The sequence below is a fragment of the Carcharhinus amblyrhynchos genome, chromosome 8, assembly GCF_965287045.1.
Source record: "Carcharhinus amblyrhynchos chromosome 8, sCarAmb.v2.hapA, whole genome shotgun sequence".
Taxonomy (NCBI): domain Eukaryota; kingdom Metazoa; phylum Chordata; class Chondrichthyes; order Carcharhiniformes; family Carcharhinidae; genus Carcharhinus; species Carcharhinus amblyrhynchos.
The window spans coordinates 50,297,759-50,315,415 of record NC_137331.1 but is presented as its reverse complement, the minus strand read 5'-3'; the positions used below and the strand labels follow the sequence as shown (position 1 = coordinate 50,315,415).

Genomic DNA, 17,657 nt, shown 5'->3' with positions numbered 1-17,657 from the left:
TAATTCGTGTGTGCTTTCACCTTCACAAAACATATTTGGGAAGTATTTGTTTCAGGAGAAAGATGAGCTAGAAGATTTGTACATAGTTTTTGCCATGACAACATCATTCTAAAGCAATTTGGTGTATCTTTGAGATAATTTTTCAATGATTGTTTACTTTTAGGAGACAAGTTTTAAGTTAGTTTATTAAGTGTCACAAGTAGGCTTACATTAACACTGCACACTCCAGTGCCTGCTTGGGTACATTGAGGGAGAATTTAGCATGGCGAATGCACCTAACCTGCATGCCTTTTGGACTATGGGAGGAAACCGGCGCATCCGGAGGAAATCCACACAGATCTGAAGAGAATGTGCGGACTCTGCACACACAATGACCCAAGCCAGGAACCGAACCTGGATCCCTGGCACTGTGAGGCGGCAGTGCTAATCACTGTGCCAGGGTATTTTCCACTTGGGAAGAAACCCAGCTGTTTCACAAAATTGGAAATAACTTTTGATGTCATGGAAGTAGTCTGATTTCATGCTCTTGTACCATGAGCAGAGAACAACGTGGACAGGAATTCTCAGCACACAAATGGTTAGTACAACAAATGACAAAACAGACTCTGAGCACCTATGACTTTCCATGATGCACTTCTTGCCAGTGCTCCTACCCACTTTGCGTACAGAAGTAGACTCAATAAGCTTAATCTGCCAAGCAAATCTATAAAGTCTGCTTCTTTATACATTACAGATGGAGCCATGTGCCTCCATATCTTATCAATTCAGACAATTCATTTATTATTAAAGCTTAATACTGTATCATACCTTCCTTAACAGATCTTCGACAGCTGGTACAAGCATAACACCAGCAACGGCTGTACCAAGCAATAAAATGGTTGTGTACACCAATCTTGTTACTATGGAAGTTCGCCCAGTTGGACAACATGAGCACACCAGACATGGAGCACCACTGCACAAACATGGGATCTGCAAACAGAGAGGGAGATTGAATTTAAACATGGCAAACATTTGCTCCGCATCCTCTACATAGAGGCAGCACATGTTAACAATTGAAGCAAAAGCAAGATATTCCAAGTGTATAGTTAATGTAAGCAAATGCAAAACACTATTGACAATCAGTGAATCAAGGTGATTGAATTTCTTTTCAAACACGTTCTTTTTAAGAGCCCGATTTTACCAATGCGTCGTGCCCAAAACTTGTAAAGTCGGGCGTGAGGCCATTAGCGCGATCCGTGCCCGTGTCCACGCAGATGCCCACTTTAGCAAGGCCCAGAAATGGCTGCGATCCAAACCACACCCAAAATGGGCGCATGCATTTAAATTGAATTAATGGCTGCCCGTCCAACGTTACCAGCATTTCCCCCTTTACCATTGTGTTCACACATCCAGATTTGACGCGAAGCAGACACGCTTGGCAAAGGTCTGTTTCAGGCACTTCAGCTTCTGAACAGATGAGTTCAGAGCTTCCAGCGGCTCTCTGAATCAGATTGGTGATGGGGGGCGTTGGGAAGGGAGACAGGCCAGATCATTCTCTGGTGGGGGAGAGGGAGGAGGGAGGCAGGTCAGATGTTGGGGAGGAGGGAGGCCTGATCATTTTCTGGTGGGGGGAGGAGGAAGGAGGAAGATGGGTCAGTTGTATTTCTGGTTGGGGAGATTGGGGGAGGGAAGGAGGGAGGCTGATTGCTCTCTGGTGAATGGGGGGAGGGAGGCCAGATGGTTTTCTGGCAGAGAGAGGTGAGGGGAGGAGGGAGGCCAGATCATTCTCCAGTGGGCAGTGGGGGAGGAAGGAGGCCCGATCACTCTCTGTTGGGCAGGGGGAGGAGGGAAGCCTGATCACTCTCTGTTGGGCAAGTGGGGGGGGGGAGGAGAGACATCCGATCATTCCCTGGTGCGGGGGGAGGGGGGAGGGCAGATCGCTCTCTGGTTGGGGATGGAGGCGGGGGGATGTGGGGGAAGAGGCAGGCCAGATGGATCTCTAGTGGGGGGCAGGGGTTGGGCAGGGGAACCGCTGCCATTCTGCGGGCAATCGATGGGTGGGAAGGGTGGACCGCTGCCACTCTGTGAGCAGTCGTTAGGAGAGGAAGAGGGGCAGGAAGTTGCAATCAATCTGGGTAGCGAATTGTGGGTGGATAAGGGGGCAGTTTTGTTGTGGAGGGCACAATGTCTGTGGGGGCCATCACTCCTGCTTTTTGCTTCCAGACCGCTTTATCCGAGCAATGTGACAGGGGCGCATTTTTCAATTGTTTTGTTCACTGCACATGTGCAGTTCAAAGCCCCGATCGAAGCTGCAGCGTTTCGGGCACGATGATTCCCACCCACAACGCAATTCAGACTCGCGATTTTCTTTTCAGGCTAAGTGCGTACGGGGGTGCCTGAGACTAGGTTTCCAAGTTGGATCTGAATTGTGCCCAGGTTCAGCAGTTAGAATCACAATGGTAAAATTGGACCTAAGTGTCCAACTGGTGTGAAATTGGGAGAGTTTCAGATCTGTTTTTCAGGCGAGTTTTCACACCCAATCGTGTGCAGTCTGGTTCTAAAAAGATGGACTTGTCAGTTTCTAACCAGAGAGGCAGTGGGCAGGGCCATAAAGACAAGTGAGCCCAGACGATTGAGCACCAGGCTCGCTAAGCACATGGAAATCAACACTGAAATAAATTTACATAAATTAATCAACTTGTCACCCATTGCCAGTGAGAGGCTGACCGCACCAGAAATCAGGATGTCGTAAAATTGTGACAGACGTGAAAACCGGCGACTTTTGCTCTAGCTGCTTTACGTCCCATTTTACAACATTTTCCTGCCTCAAAAAGGGCATAAAGAGGTTGTAAAATTCCACCCCTAGTTTGTGCAAGTCAAAAACATTTGTCATATAGAGAAATGGAAGTTTCAGTAACTTGCCCATTTTTCACAGCATCACTCCAATCAGCTTGGATCATGTAGATCAACCCCAAGACAGGAGGTGAGAGCCCTGTCTTGTCAGCTTGGATGGGAATGTCTCAACTTGTTGAGACTCTGAATTGGACTTGATTTGGAATAAAAATTGGAATAATTGGAATAAAAACGTTGTCCTTGTCTGGATGTGAATGCAGTGATACAGTTGCAAGGACATTACAGTTGATTCAAATAAGCCAGCACCAAGTGTCATTCTCAGCTTGCATTTCTGGAGAAATGCAACCTGTTTTAAGAGTTAAGATTATTTTATTCAACAAAACACAGACTTAAAGAGAAGAATGCTAGCTTTTAAATAACAAGGGAATTGGATGGAGTCCAGTTAGTTTAGAAATGGATAGGGATGATAATACCGGAGATTACTGCTATCAAATCTATTGGCAGAGAGTTGTATTAGATGTCCGGAAGAGGGTGCAAGGATGATATAAAAGGGTCATTTTCTGGTGTTATGTTGCCAGCAATGAAGATGCATCTGCTGAGAAACATAGTCAGAAATTCAGGTGAGAAATGTGCACATTTTTTCAAATATTACTGATAGGTGGAGCTTTCTGCTGTAGCGCTTTGAGGAAATATAAGCCTCAAGGTTTTATGATTGAAATCTGTAAAATGATGATGGAATTACCAGTCAGCTTAGAAGACTTATTTGAAATAGATAATGACAGTCTGACTAGAGGATATTGCTGTCAAATCTATAGACAGAAAGTGAGGATTGAGTATATATTTGCTATGAAGCCAACACCTTCTGGAATCAATTGTCATAAATGTGGCTTCGTTACAATACATTAGTTCATTTAAAGGGAACTTGGCAAGGAGAAGCTTCAGAGGATAAAATGAGAGGTAACTATGAATGCAATGAGTGGCAAAGTGGTTAACACTGCTGCCTCACAACACCCAGGGACCTGGATTCAATTCCAGCCTCTGCCTGTGTGGAGTTTGCACTTCCTTCCCATGTCTGCGTGGGTTCCTCAAGATGCTCCGGTTTCCTCCCACACTCCAATGATATGCTGGTTAGGTTGATTGGCCATGCTAAATTGCCTCTTTGTATTAGGGGAAATAGCAGGGTAAATGCCTGGGGGTTACAGGGATTGTGCCTGGTTGGGATTGTTGTTGTTGCAGGCTCGATGTGCTGAATTATCTCTTCTGCACTCTAGGGATTCTAATGGGTCATGGGAAATATTGGGGCTGAATTTTCATTTCAGGATCACGACCATGCCATCAGGAATATTTCTGGGTCCTGAACCCTCTCCACATCGCTGCCAAAATTCCAACAGTTTTGTGGGAGGTTGCCAACTAATGCCATGCCAATGTGTTCCCCATTCAATAAGAGGTAGTATGTACATAGAGGAAAGGGGAGGTAGACATGGTGGCCCAATTTAAAGAGCACCCTGCAGCTATGATTGTGAATGATGGCAGAGAACAGAATGCTGTGGAGCAGCAGCATGGCATACATCAATGGTAGAGGGGTGCCACAATTACAGATACTTTTCTGAAGGTGCTGTTGGAGGCAATGGCAGCCTGGAGGAGGTCCAGTTTCAAGAGAGTGGTAGGTGGAGGCCTATGAGCCAGACAATGCAAGCATGGATGGAGGTGGTTCAGGAAGTGATCAGCCGCAATGTGGTCAGCAGGATGCACAGGAAGCACTTTAAAAACTTTTGGCTCTGGAAAGATGAATGTAATGCTACACCCAGATGACAGGCCTCCAGGTCTGGGGTTGCCAGCACACATCAAAGTACTGTAGCCAGAGAGCACATAATGCTGAGGAACAGTGAGGAAGTGTGTGTGCAGGTGAGTTCATGAGCCATGGGTAGTAATACTGACCCACAAACGCCTCACACAGCACCAAAACCACAAATTACACTCCACATGGATCATCCCTCTTTGTTTTCCCTGCAACCTTTAAATCACATCATGGCATTTCAATGTCTCTCATCTGTTCCTCTAAACACAACTTTCCTTCCTTAATTTCATGATTAACCAATTTGATCAATGCCAAAGGATCTCTTCATGCACTCCTCCATTCTGTTACCTGTGGGCTTGATTACTTTAATGTTCTTCTGACTAAACCTCGATCCTCTTCCCTTCATACAGCTCAGTTCATAAGAACATAAGAATACAAGAAATAGGAGCAGGAGTATGCCATCTAGCCCTTCGAGCCTGCCCCGCCATTCAATAAGATCATGGCTGATCTGTCATGTCTCAGTTCCACTTTCCCGCCCTCTCCCCATAACCCTTAATCCCCTTGCCTATCAAAAACCTATCAACCCGCGTCTTAAATATATTTAGCGAGGCAGCCTCCACCACTTCAACGGGCAGAGAATTCCAGAGATTCACCACCCTTTGAGTGAAGAAGTTCCTCCTCAACTCCGTTCTAAACTGCCCCCCCCCCATTTATCTTGATCCAAAACTCTGTTGCATTTTCTATCCCATAACAAGTCCTGCCTGTTTGTTCTCATAGTCTCAGTAACTTCCTGCAATATATATCCATTATCCACCATCAGCACAGTCGCCACCCAGCTCATAGGTTTATAATCCTACAACACTTTCTTTCAATTCACATTTGCTGACTGTGCCTTCACTCATGTAGACCCATGGTCTGAAAATCCCTTGCTCTGCCCTTTTATATCCTTTCTACGTTTAAGGCTTTCATTAAAGCCTATCCTTTGACCAAGTATTTGTTACCTCCCCTAATATTTCCACCTTGATTGGTATCGCATTTTCCTTTGCATGTGATGGTCCTTGTTTTTCTTTTCAACATTAGCAGGCACTATATAAATGTACGTTGCTACTAATGCTGCCACTTCTCCACCCTCCACTTTTTCAACCTTTGTAAAGGCTTCTGGTGGAATGAGAAACTTTTAAAATTATCCAAAAATGTTAGGTGGGATGAGCAGCTTTTGACCCATTTAACATGGATGGACCAGAAGATGAAAATCAAATCCATTGATTCGATCATTAGGTGAAAATCATGCAAGCAAAGAAGAAAAATGGAAAAAAAACCTCAATTTTTGTCATCCAAGTTCAATGGCCTGGATGTTGCAATAAGCAGTGAAGACACGGTGTTTGCCATTGACCTTGAAGATAACGATCCAAGAGATCTAGTGAGAATGGTGTCCTTGGTTTTCCCTATAACAATGTCAATTTTGTTCTTGTGCCAGTGATAAGAAACCTGCAGCATCCAGGAACAGTGAGGTTAATGAACAAGGTGAGTAACCAATCAATTTAGAGAATGCCTACACACTGCAAACCATAAAGCAAAAGCACTGACTATCAATCACTTCTTATCATTTTACAGAGACCCAAAAAAAGGTTGTGACAGACTCGTGGATTATGATAGAAGGTAAAATAGCATAACCAAATGTTTAAACTAAAAATACATATTCAACTGTTAAAAATCTACAGAATATTAACCATGGAATGAAGGGAATGACATGTCAATCATCTGAAGTTAACTTTTCACAGCCAGAGAAGTTATTCAGCTGTAACTATGTATGCCATTAAAAACTCAATTGTCTTTCAGGAGGTATAATACCTCCTGATCAGAGTCAGTGATTTCTATGCTGCATGCATGTGCAAAGAGTACAGCAGCAGAATCTGTGGAGTTGCAGATTATCCCTGAGAAACATTACTGCATGTGTGAGACACCAGAATTTGCTGACAGTTTCAGTGTAATGAAGGCAAAAGTTGATTGTTTCACTATTATTATCATTTCAAAATTTAGACCAATCTGAATTCCTCTCCTGTTCAATATTTGTCTCAGTAAGTGGACTATGTTTACTGTCTTCACTTGGTGTTAACATAGATGTAATGATCTCATCATTGCTGCCATGTGGAAAGGTCGAAATCACCCAATCTTTTCTGACAATAGGTCCATTATAATATGAAAACCAAAGGTCCTAGGAGGTAAATAGGTACTATGTTTGCCATTTTGGTGGCATTTATACAAGGGAGAGAACTGAGTTGGCCTGTCAGAGATATGTGTTAAATTATTTTTTGTGGACCCCAAAGCAGCAGAAATATTTCCAGGAAGCTGAAAAAATAATGTTGACTGTTCCAGATCCTAACTACTTGCAATCAAGAATCCAGTGAGGGTCTAGGAAAATTATTGGGGTGCTGAATTACTCCCTTCACAAATCTGTTTATTTTCACTGGAAACTGGTTTCACCACATAAAGATTATCGCTGGCTTCCTCTCAATGGGTTCCCAGACCCACACTGTGACAGCAGCAGCCAGCTAACATTAAGGTGTCGCCTGGAAAAGGAGACAAGAGGACGAGGCATCAAAGAGGGGGGAATAATATAAAGGTCACTGGATAGTAACGATGTGAAGGGTGTGAATTGGGAGACTGAGGTACAGAGAATAAAACTACAGGAGAGAAGGAAAGTCAGACATTGAAAAGGAAAGAATTGGAAAGAGTGTCAATAGCACAAAATAACTGTAAATGTAACTGGCATAAGCAGTGGCACACCAGAGCTCCCTATAGTCTTGGAACTGGTCAGTACATCTGAGATATAAAATCAAAATGTGCTGTGAAACCATCAGGACATTGCAGCAGTCACAGTTTCAAATCTTTCCGAGCAAGGCGCACGATGTTTGACAACACGGTCATCGATTAGGGCATTCAATTCGACAAATCGTGAAAATATAGACTGGGAATTAAATAACTTGAACCCGACAAAATAAATATACCTGGGCTGTACACAAGCGTCCGTTTAGGGTAGATCTTGTGTCAATGCAAGGCGAACCATGTAACTGTTGCCTGGAGAATGTGCCCAGCAACAAAGTAGAAAGGACATCTGACAAATGCTCAGAAAAAATAATTTGCCAAACCCAACGCCGCTGGCACACACAAACACCACTTGCAGTTCTTATCTGCAAGAATAATTGTTCGATTTCACAAGCAGATTCTTCCTCCCAGCGTTTTAAGAAATGCTGTCACAATGGAGAAAAGAGACTTCGATGAGCACGTCTGTACCCAGACACCAGAAATCTCCTTCCCCAACACTTTCCCACAGCCCGGCTTACCGCGGAGTGACAGGGACATTTTTTAACAAACCTCCCCCACCACCTTCCCCTATTGCATGCAGCCAGGGTAAAATCTTAGTTGTGCTACGGGATTAAAGCGGTGTTCTCACCCAGTTGCTGACTGTGGTCACTAAGCGGCAGCCCATGTTTGCAGTCGCTGGCAGGCTCCAGTATCAGCCAGGTGTGAGTGAGGCAGCCAGCAGCACAGTATAGCCCAGAGACTGGCGCCCTCACCACTGCCTGCTATTGGGCAGCAAGACAGGAGAAAGCATCGGGGACATTGGACCAATGCAAACAAAGGGACATTTTCCGGCTTCTCCCTTTCCCGGATGCTAAAAGGACACTTGTAACTGGAAACCGAGATGTACCATAATAAACCAGCTCAGTATCACTCATTTCCTCCAAAACGGACTCACTCTGGTGCTAATGCAGTGTGTAGGATAAACAAATCTCAGTTCCGAATGTATACATTGTTTCCAATTTCTCATTCGTATCAATTTTGAATGTCACTACAAACACCCTCCTGCATCGTCAGCTCTGCAGTACGTAGATGGAATTGTTTGCACTGACAGGGGAGTTCGCAACTAAAGGACATAGATTGGAGGAATAGGCAAAAGAACCAGAGGGCCGATTACATGCCGATTTGTTAGGGTCTGGACACCAGGGATCTGACAGGGTGCTGGAAACAGAATCAATAGCAGCTTTCGGAAAGGAATTGGATAAATACACACAGTGCAATGGGGTTGGAGCAGGGGAGTGGGACTATCTGGACAATACTTCAAAGAAACAGCACAGCATCATGATTTGATTTGATTTATTATTGTCACATGTATTAATGTGCAGTGAAAAGTATTGTTTCTTGTGCACTATGCAGACAAAAGAGAAGGAAAGAGAGAGTGCAGAATGTAGAGTTAAGTCATAGCTAGGGTGTAGAGGAAGATCAACTTAATGCAAGGTAAGTCCATTCAAAAGCCTGACAGCAACAGGGAGGAAGCTGTCCTTGAGTCGGTTGGTACCTAACCTTAGACTTTTGTATCTTTTTCCTGATGGAAGAAGGTGGAAGAGAGAATGTCCAGAGTGTGCCGGGTTCATAATTATGCTGGCTGCTTTGCCCAGGCATTGTGAAGTGTAGACAGAGTCAATGGATGGGAGGCTGGTTTGCGTGATGGATTGGGCTGCATTCACAACCTTTTGTAGTTCTTTGTGGTCTTGGGCAGAGCAGGAGCCATACCAAGCTGTGATACAATCAGAAAGAATGCTTTCTATGGTGCATCTGTAAAAGTCGGTGAGTCGTAGCTGACGTGCCAAATTTCCTCAGTCTTCTGAGAAAGTAGAGGCGTTGATGGACTTTCTTAACTGTAGTGTCAGTATGGGGGAACCAGGACAGGTTGTTGGTGATCTGGCCACCAAAAAACTTGAAGCTCTTGACCCTTTCTACTTTGTCCCTATTGATGTAGACGGGGCATGTCCTCCAACATGCTTCCTGAAATTGATGACAATCTCCTTTGCTTTGTTGACATTGAAGGAGAGATTATTGTTGCCACACCAGTTCACCAGATTCTCTATCTCATTCCTTACTCTGTCTCATTATTGCTTGAGATCCGACCCATTACGGTGGTATTGTCAGCAAACTTGAAAATCAAATTGGAGAGGAATTTAGCCGCATAGTCATAGGTGTATAAGGAGTATAGTAGGGGGCTGAGAACACAGCCTTGTGGGGCATCAGTGTTGAGGATTATTGTGGAGGAGGTGTTGTTGCATATCCTTACTGATTGTGGTCTATGAGTTAGGAAGTTCAGGATCTAGTCACAGAGGGACGTCCAAGGCCCAGGCCACGGAGTTTGGAAATGAGTTTCATGAGAATAATAGTGTTGAAGGCTGAGCTGTAGTCAATAAATAGGAATCTGACATAGGTGTTCTTGTTATTTAGGTGTTCCAGGGTTGAATGCAGGGCCAGGGAAATGACCTGAATAAAATAGAATTATCACATTATAACACATGGGGCATCAGGACCTGAGCTTGCCCATAAACTACCCAAAAGGAAAACTATCGTTTTTCAATACTTAAAAGTTTTTATGTATCGGTGATCCCTAATTATTGCCTGGAGTAAAACCATAGGATCCTTACAGTGTAGATGGAGGCCATTCAGCCCATCGAGTCTGCACCAACTCTCCAAAAGATTATCTTACCCAGGCCCAAACCCCCACCCTATCTCCATAGCTCTGCACATTTGGCATGGCTAATCCATCTAACCTACACAACATTGAACAATAAAGGACAATTTAGCATGACCAATCCACTTAACCTGCATATAATCCACTTAATCAGCATATCTTTGGAGTGTGTGAGGAAACCGGAGGAAATTTATGCAGACACAAAGAAAATGTGCAAACTCCACACAATCACCCAAGCCAGAATTGAACCCGGGTCCCAGGCACTGTGAGACAGCAATGCTAACTGCTATGCCACCCAACACAGAAACCAGTGTAATTGTGCCACTTATCAACCATATTCAGTGTGGTATGCTTATACAATATCATTAAAAGGTCACAGAATCCATGATATTTGCACATTTTGCCACCTTGGAGAGGGCGAGTATACAGTGGGAAGTCATTGCTAAATGAAAATAACTTGTCAGCAACAGTATGAAGGCTGAAATTGACAAACTTGTGGTCAGCCTCAGTGAAAGGTTAACATTGAAGGGGGGGGGGTTCTTTCAACCTAAATTCAATACTTTCGTTGGGAATTTCAAGTGCCTTGAAGTTTACTAGGCTGAATCTCAACTTCTCTCCTGTGAAACCTCATTGCAACTTACTTGTGCTGCACTACTGTAGAGCTTTGAGGAGGAGCAGCAGTTTGATCCAGCCCAGCAGCCACAGTGACAACAACAGCTGCCTTCTCCATAGCCTCAGACAGCTCCAGTGAACAGACGAACACAGGCTGCATCGCCAAGGAAGAGATACTCACTGCACAGAGTCTATAGACCAAGGGCAAACTTCCTTGGCATATACAAACAACAGTGGCAAATAGTCACAGGCATCTGCAGCCTTCTAAAAGAAGGGCCACAGCCAAGAAGAGTAGGTGGCCGTGTATTGTCCAGGGCTGTCAAGGTCAACATGGCCCTCAATTTCCTTGAATCTGGGAGCTGAGGGTGACATATTCAATATATTGCAATCTTCAGGAAACAATGGCATCACCCAGGTCAGCAATGTTTTGTTTGCCAAGGCCGCAAACTGTATCTCCTTTGACCAGCTGTAGTTTGCCATCTTTTACAAGACAACATGTGATCAGAGAGAGGGAACAAGGGATAGCAGGAGCTAAGCTCCAGAGGCATTGATTAGATAATTAGGTAGTGAGTAGTTGCTGAATTTTAAGGTTTCTTTTTTACTGATGAAGTGGCTTAAACTAGTACCAGGGATAAAGCATTGTATTAAAACTATAGATTAACTGGTTATGCTGCTTATTGTAACTGAATATTCAAAGTTTTTTGGAAAAACAAAAATATGTGAGGCAACTGCATAAATAAAGGATGAGACCAATGCAAAAGATAAAGATGTAAGACCAAAACGCTGCAGATGCTGGAATGCTGAAATAAAACAGAAAGTGCAGGAAAACTCAGCAGATCTGGCAGCATCTGTGCAGATAGAATTGGAGTTAATATTCTGGGGCCAATATGAATTCTATGGAGTTGCAGCGATGTAGCCTTGCAAACGGGTACAGCTGAGGATCTGAATGTGTAGCCACGAGTTTAGAATTGGTTCTTACTCCACTAAAGGGAAAGGAGCCAGATGTTTGGTGAACATGTGGCAAGTGGTTAAGGTCTGTTCCAGTCCTGAGGTTTAAGCTGATGGTGGAGTTAATAAAGTATGTTTAAAGAGTAACATAAATGAGTGAATAATATAACTAAGTAGTCCAGAATTTTACATTGCTCAGGCAGGCACAGAACTGACCCGGAAGCATGTGAAATCATAGGAAAAGACAAAGAGTGCACATCCCGATGTCATTACACACACATGATATTTCAGTCATGGGAGTGCATGGGAGTCCGAAGTGTGCATGCCAATATTCAAGTAGCCAATTAAGTCCATTAAGGAGTCAATTAATAACAAGTACATGTGCATGTCAACTCTTACAGTTGGTGGCGGATGTACCAATTGGCAGGCAGTCTACAAGTTTTAGCTACAACCTCAATCCAAGGCGGGACGAAATGTCAAGTCTGAAATAATATTTTAAAAGGTGTCCGGGGATTGAGGTTTTCTGAGTTCTGCTGACAGATGTTTGAATGCGCTGCCTACAAACAATTTGCTCCATTTTTTCACTTAATTTGCGGAGGTCTGCAGCTCCCTGAGACAGGTCCACAGCAGCCGCCTGCCTTGAGGGAGGCCATTAGAATCGCTAGCCCACATTGTCTCTTTTCTTGGTGTCCAGCCCCTCAGTAGTGCTGAGTCTTTCTCAGAATGGATTTCACGCTGGCTGCATGCTAAATGGCCAAACAACATGAAATCGTACTCGAGGGCCATCAAGGCTGGAAATGCATTTCACATCCACTCCTGGTCCAGCCGAATGTACGTGCCCAACGGGCACATAACTCAGGCCAACTAACGGCCTCGATCCCAGTGTCACTTGAGCTTTCGTCAGTGCTGTGTTTAAACCTGTGAAAAGGATCTTTTGTCTGTGGAAGGTTTTGGTTTTTAATTGGGACAGTTTCTATATATTCATTAAGGGTTATATATTATCATGATTGTTTGTTTCTTCTTGGTAATTGATCAAAGTTCATGCTAATTTTCTTACTATACATGTTAACGATGTGAATGTGCCCAACAGGTACATAATTCAGACCATAATTCCTTAAAACACATTGTTACAGTTCAGGTTCGAAATTCCGAAGTGTTTTACGAAGTCCACTCAATCATAAGTTTTGCATTTTGAATTTGTCTAGGACATGCATGATGTTTCACTTCAGGAATGATTCAAGTGACTCACTAGGGAGCTTTTATCAAACAAAGTTTATTTAAGGATATAGTTAACAACCAAAAACCAAAGTCTTCCATAAATAAAAGGCCCTTTTCACAGGTTTAACACAGCACTGACTCATGTGATACCTGGATTGAGACAGTTAGTTGAATTCTGCAGTCAAATGCTGCTGAGGCTCAGAACGGTTTGAAGACAAGACAGCTTCCCAGAACACCAGAGAGACTCTGGTCCAGCCCCCAACAACAGGGAGAAAGGGAGAGAGGGAAAACACTTCTTTTTAGCTTGCTGGCCCTTCTAAAACTAAAAACTCAAAGTTGCAGCTCCAAATTGAAACTTAAAATGAAATCCTATCACCTGAGCTGCACAGACTTTTTTTTCTCCTCCTAACAGTGACATCACCTAAGGCTTTGAGCATAAATTTAAAAAAAACTTTTAAAAGTAGATTAAACCACAACATTAAGGATGGCAAACCATATAATTAGGGAAGTTGAAAGGATTTTAACTTAAATACTGGGGGCAAGAGATGAAGCATGGGCAGATGTGGCACATCAATGAGTGAAAACAAGGGCAGAGAGGAAGGGTGGGATATTCTGGTTGTGTGTTCCAAGACTGGAAATTTCCGCCCAAGATCAATGGACCTTTAAATGGTTCATCAAATTTTCTGTCCCGCCCTTTAGGATTCCTGAAGCGGGTGGGATGGGAAAAATTCCACCCAAAGTTTTTAATATGGAAAATGACAAACTGACTGTGACAGGAAGGAACAGAGAGTAAAAGTCTAGGAGTAAATCAACAGAAAACATTTTGAACATACAAATTAGGAGCAGGAGTAGATCATTCAGCCTCTCAACCCTACTCCACCATTTAATAAGATCATGGCTGATCTGATAGTAATCTCAAATCTGCACTTTGCCTACTCCCTGATAACTGATCATCCTCTTGTTTACCAAGAATTCATTCACCTCTGCCTTAAAAATATTCAAAGAGTTTGCTTCCATCACACTTTCAGGAAAAGAGTTTACAACCCTCTGAGTGAAAGAGTTTTGCCTCATCTGCATTTTAAATGGGTGACCCCTTGTTTTTAAGAAGTGACCTCTAATTCAAGATTCTTCTATAAGAGGAAGCATCCCCTTCACATCCGCCATGCCAATACACTGCAGGACATTTTTTGTTTTAATCAAGTTATCTCTTACTCTTCTAAACTGCAGTAAATACAAGCCTAGCCTGTTTAAACTTTCCTCATAACACAACCCACCCATTCCAGGTAAACTTTCCCTGAACTGCTTCCAACATATTTACATTTTTCCTTAAATAAGATGACCAATACTGTCCACAATACTCCACATGCAGTCCCACTACTCCCTATACTTTAGTATTAAATTCCCCTCACAATAAATGATAACATTCTATTAGTATTCCTAATTATTTGTTGCACTTGCAAACTAGCCTTTTGTGATTCATACATAAGGACACCCAGATCCCTCTGCACCTCAAGTTCTGCAATCTCTCACCATTTGGAAAATACTTCCTGCCAAATCAGGCAATTTCACATTTTGCCACATTTTTATTACTGTGTGCAGTAATCATCAAGTCAGGCAGTAGCTTCCACAATGGCTAGATGAGGCTCTCTGAGCCCTCTGCTGAATTTTGTCTTCTACGATGAGTTAGAGGGTCAGGGGAGGGAATTGGGAGGTGGGACCTAGTCAGCTCCACTGTCTTCCTTAACTTAACTATGGACCAGGACAAGTTGGAGCTTAGAGCTTTGGAGGGAGGAGGATGGAAACTCTTGGAATAATTATGAACAGAGTGACAACAGCATGGATAAGGCGGACTGATGTAGAATTGGAGGCAGAGAGTCTTGGTGATTAATAGGATGAGGGGTTCAAAGTTTGAATGAAAAAGCATGCAAAGATTTACATAGTCTGGTTCCATTGGCTTTCAAGGAATCAATAGGATTATGGCTGCGGGGATGGTCTGAAGAGATAAAAACAATCGTTTTGGTATTCTTGATGTTAAGCCAGAGGAAATTGTGGTACATTCGTAACCTTGTGTTACATTGGTGGCTGTTCTATGATTTGGAGGTGACTGATAATGCAGCATTGACTGTAGCATCAAGAGGGCTGAACTGCAATCGTACAGAGCAATTCTTTTTTCAAAACTGGCGATTTGTTTTCAAACCTTGAACTCTTGAATTCTATTTCTCGGCATCAAGCTTCTCTCTGGAGCATTTGCAGATGTCAGTCTTGGCAGCTATTCTCATGGATTCACTGGGTGGAACAAGTTGACTTCTCAGCTTTGTGACAATTCACACTGTATGGATATTTAGAATTCATTTGCCTTTTTGTGATTGAAATTATGAAAAACAAATGGGAGGTCACTTATCAGAAATTTAAATTGTTCGAAATTTCATCTCCCACAGAATCATAGAATCCCTACTGTGCAGAAAGAGGCCATTCAGCCCATCGATCCTGCACCGATAACAATCCCACCCAGGTCCCAACTCAGCTATCCCATGTATTTACCCTGCTAATCTCCCTGACACTAAGGTGGCAATTCAGCATGGCCAATCCACCTAACCTGCACATCTTTGGACTGTGGGAGGAAACCAGAGCACCCGGAGAAAACTCATGCACATACAAGGAGAATGTGCAAACTCCACACATACAGTCACCCAAGGCCAGAATTGAACCCGGTCCCTGGCAGCAGAGCTAACCACTGTACCATCATGCTGCCCAAATAGACAAGAAGAGCTCCCAAAACCTGTTCAAAACAAGATAGGTCAGATCGAGAGCTTAATAATTCATCTGAAATATGAGCTGTAAGAGTCTGGTATCCCTCCCCGTGTAAGATATTCCCATAAGTATTCTGAACTTACCAATTGTTGCTATTATGGGCAGTGAGACAACATGCCCTAGGACTGGAAATGTTTGGTGCACGAATGCATGGTATTCTTCATGTGCTTTCAATATCATCGCCTCTTGTTCTGTGAAGATAGCAGGTGGTACATTATGAACACACAAGCATGTTTAACCATTTCAACATTATATTTTCACTACATATATTATAATGTGCTCACGTACAATCAATGTGTATGGAATCAGTAACCAAATATTGCACACATCACAAAAGTTGACTGAGGATGATGTAACATTTGAACATCTGCAGTTTTCTTGAACTTCCCTTCTGATAAATCTATATTCTCTCTTGAGATTCTGGAAACTGTTTCAGCTGCCTGCTTCACCATCTGTTTCATTGTCTGCCCTGAGGTTATATGTAGGTTTTACCTTTAGAGACAGCACAATATTGAATGAGGCAAAATGTTTTGGTTTAGAAAAGTATTTTTCTTGCAGCACATTCTTTTATTTATTAATGAAATAAATAATAGAATTGGCATAATACTGCCATCTTCAATTTTATCACTTTGCAAACTTTTTTATTTGCGTACATCTGAAGTTTCTGCTCTCAATGGTCGGATATAAGGAGGATGAGTGAAATAAAGACTGGAGTCAGAGGAGCAGAGTGTTCCGGGGAAAATGTGGGGTGGACAGAAGAAATTGCAGAGATGTGGGGCCAAAGTCATTGTTAAGATTTGAAAATGGAGATGATGAGGTTAAATTTAAAGCAATGGGAGACAGCTAACCAATGTAGTTCAGAGATGGTGCATAAATAGGACTTAGTGCAGGAGTGGATGTGTGTGGCAGAGCTTGGACAAGCTGGAATTTGCAGAAAATGGAGAATAGCAGGCCCAGAATGATAGAATTGAAATGATCATGTTTGAGTGCAAGTAAAGGATGTAAAAGGGTTTCAGAACGGAGGTGGAGCAGAGGCAGACAATTTTGTGGAGGAAGATGTATTCAACTGATGGACATGATGTGAGGTTTAAACTTCTCTTAGGTTCAAACAAAATTAAAAGAGGCAGGAATTCTCCAACCCTTGACCATGGCTGGATTCTCCACTCCTGCTACTGTGAATGGAGTTTTTGGCTAAGTGCCAAATGCTCTATTCTCGTTGGCAGCCGTGGTGGGGCACACAACAACAGGGAATACCAGCCAATTTCAGAAGAGGGTGGAAGAAGAGGGTGATGGAGTCACCATCAAGAGAGCATAGCTACATTGTTATCAATGGTACATAATTTCTCCATTACAATAGCTTCTTATTATTCTTAAAATTCATTCCAGCAACAAAGTCTTGACTGAAATAATACACCAACATTTGAATGTTAGTATATGACATTATCCAAGTTTTCTTTTTGGGAGAACAGAATAAATGTGGGATAGACAAAATCCTGTAAGGATGTGTACTGTATGCATGAGTGAAGTAGCTGTTATACGTACAGCAACATTGGGGAATTGTGGTCTGTGCAAAAGGACCTGTTAATCTGACATTATTAAATATATCGATAATATATATGTGCACTTCCATTAGAATACTGAAAATCCTTGAAGGCTAATCAGATGAATAGTGAACTACAATACTGGACAAACATTAGATAGACAAATATCACAAACAAATCCCTTTGCTGAGGCCATTTTAGGATATTGTCAGATTAACCACAAGATGGCATTAGTGTGAACTCATGCTATGTTAGTTTCACCTTAATGTGAAACTAAGGTTTTACAAATTAAGCTCCTTATCCAAATTCATTGTAACAGAATTTAGAATTCAGCAAAAGTATAAAGAAAATGCAGATGCTGTAAAATTACAATTCAAGA

General features: G+C 42.7%; 1 protein-coding gene across 1 annotated transcript in view; it reads right to left on the bottom strand.

Moving 5' to 3' along the window:
- LOC145346991 (serine incorporator 1-like) overlaps positions 1-8,120 on the bottom strand; it is a 64,543-nt gene extending 56,423 nt beyond the window's left edge. The window contains exons 1-2 of the mRNA XM_080194879.1: positions 8,085-8,120; positions 808-969 (exon numbers count right to left, since the gene is read on the bottom strand). Of these exons, the coding sequence (XP_080051005.1) occupies positions 808-969; positions 8,085-8,120 (198 nt within the window). The remainder of the gene's footprint in view (positions 1-807; positions 970-8,084) is intronic.
- Between the last annotated feature and the right edge of the window lie 9,537 nt (positions 8,121-17,657).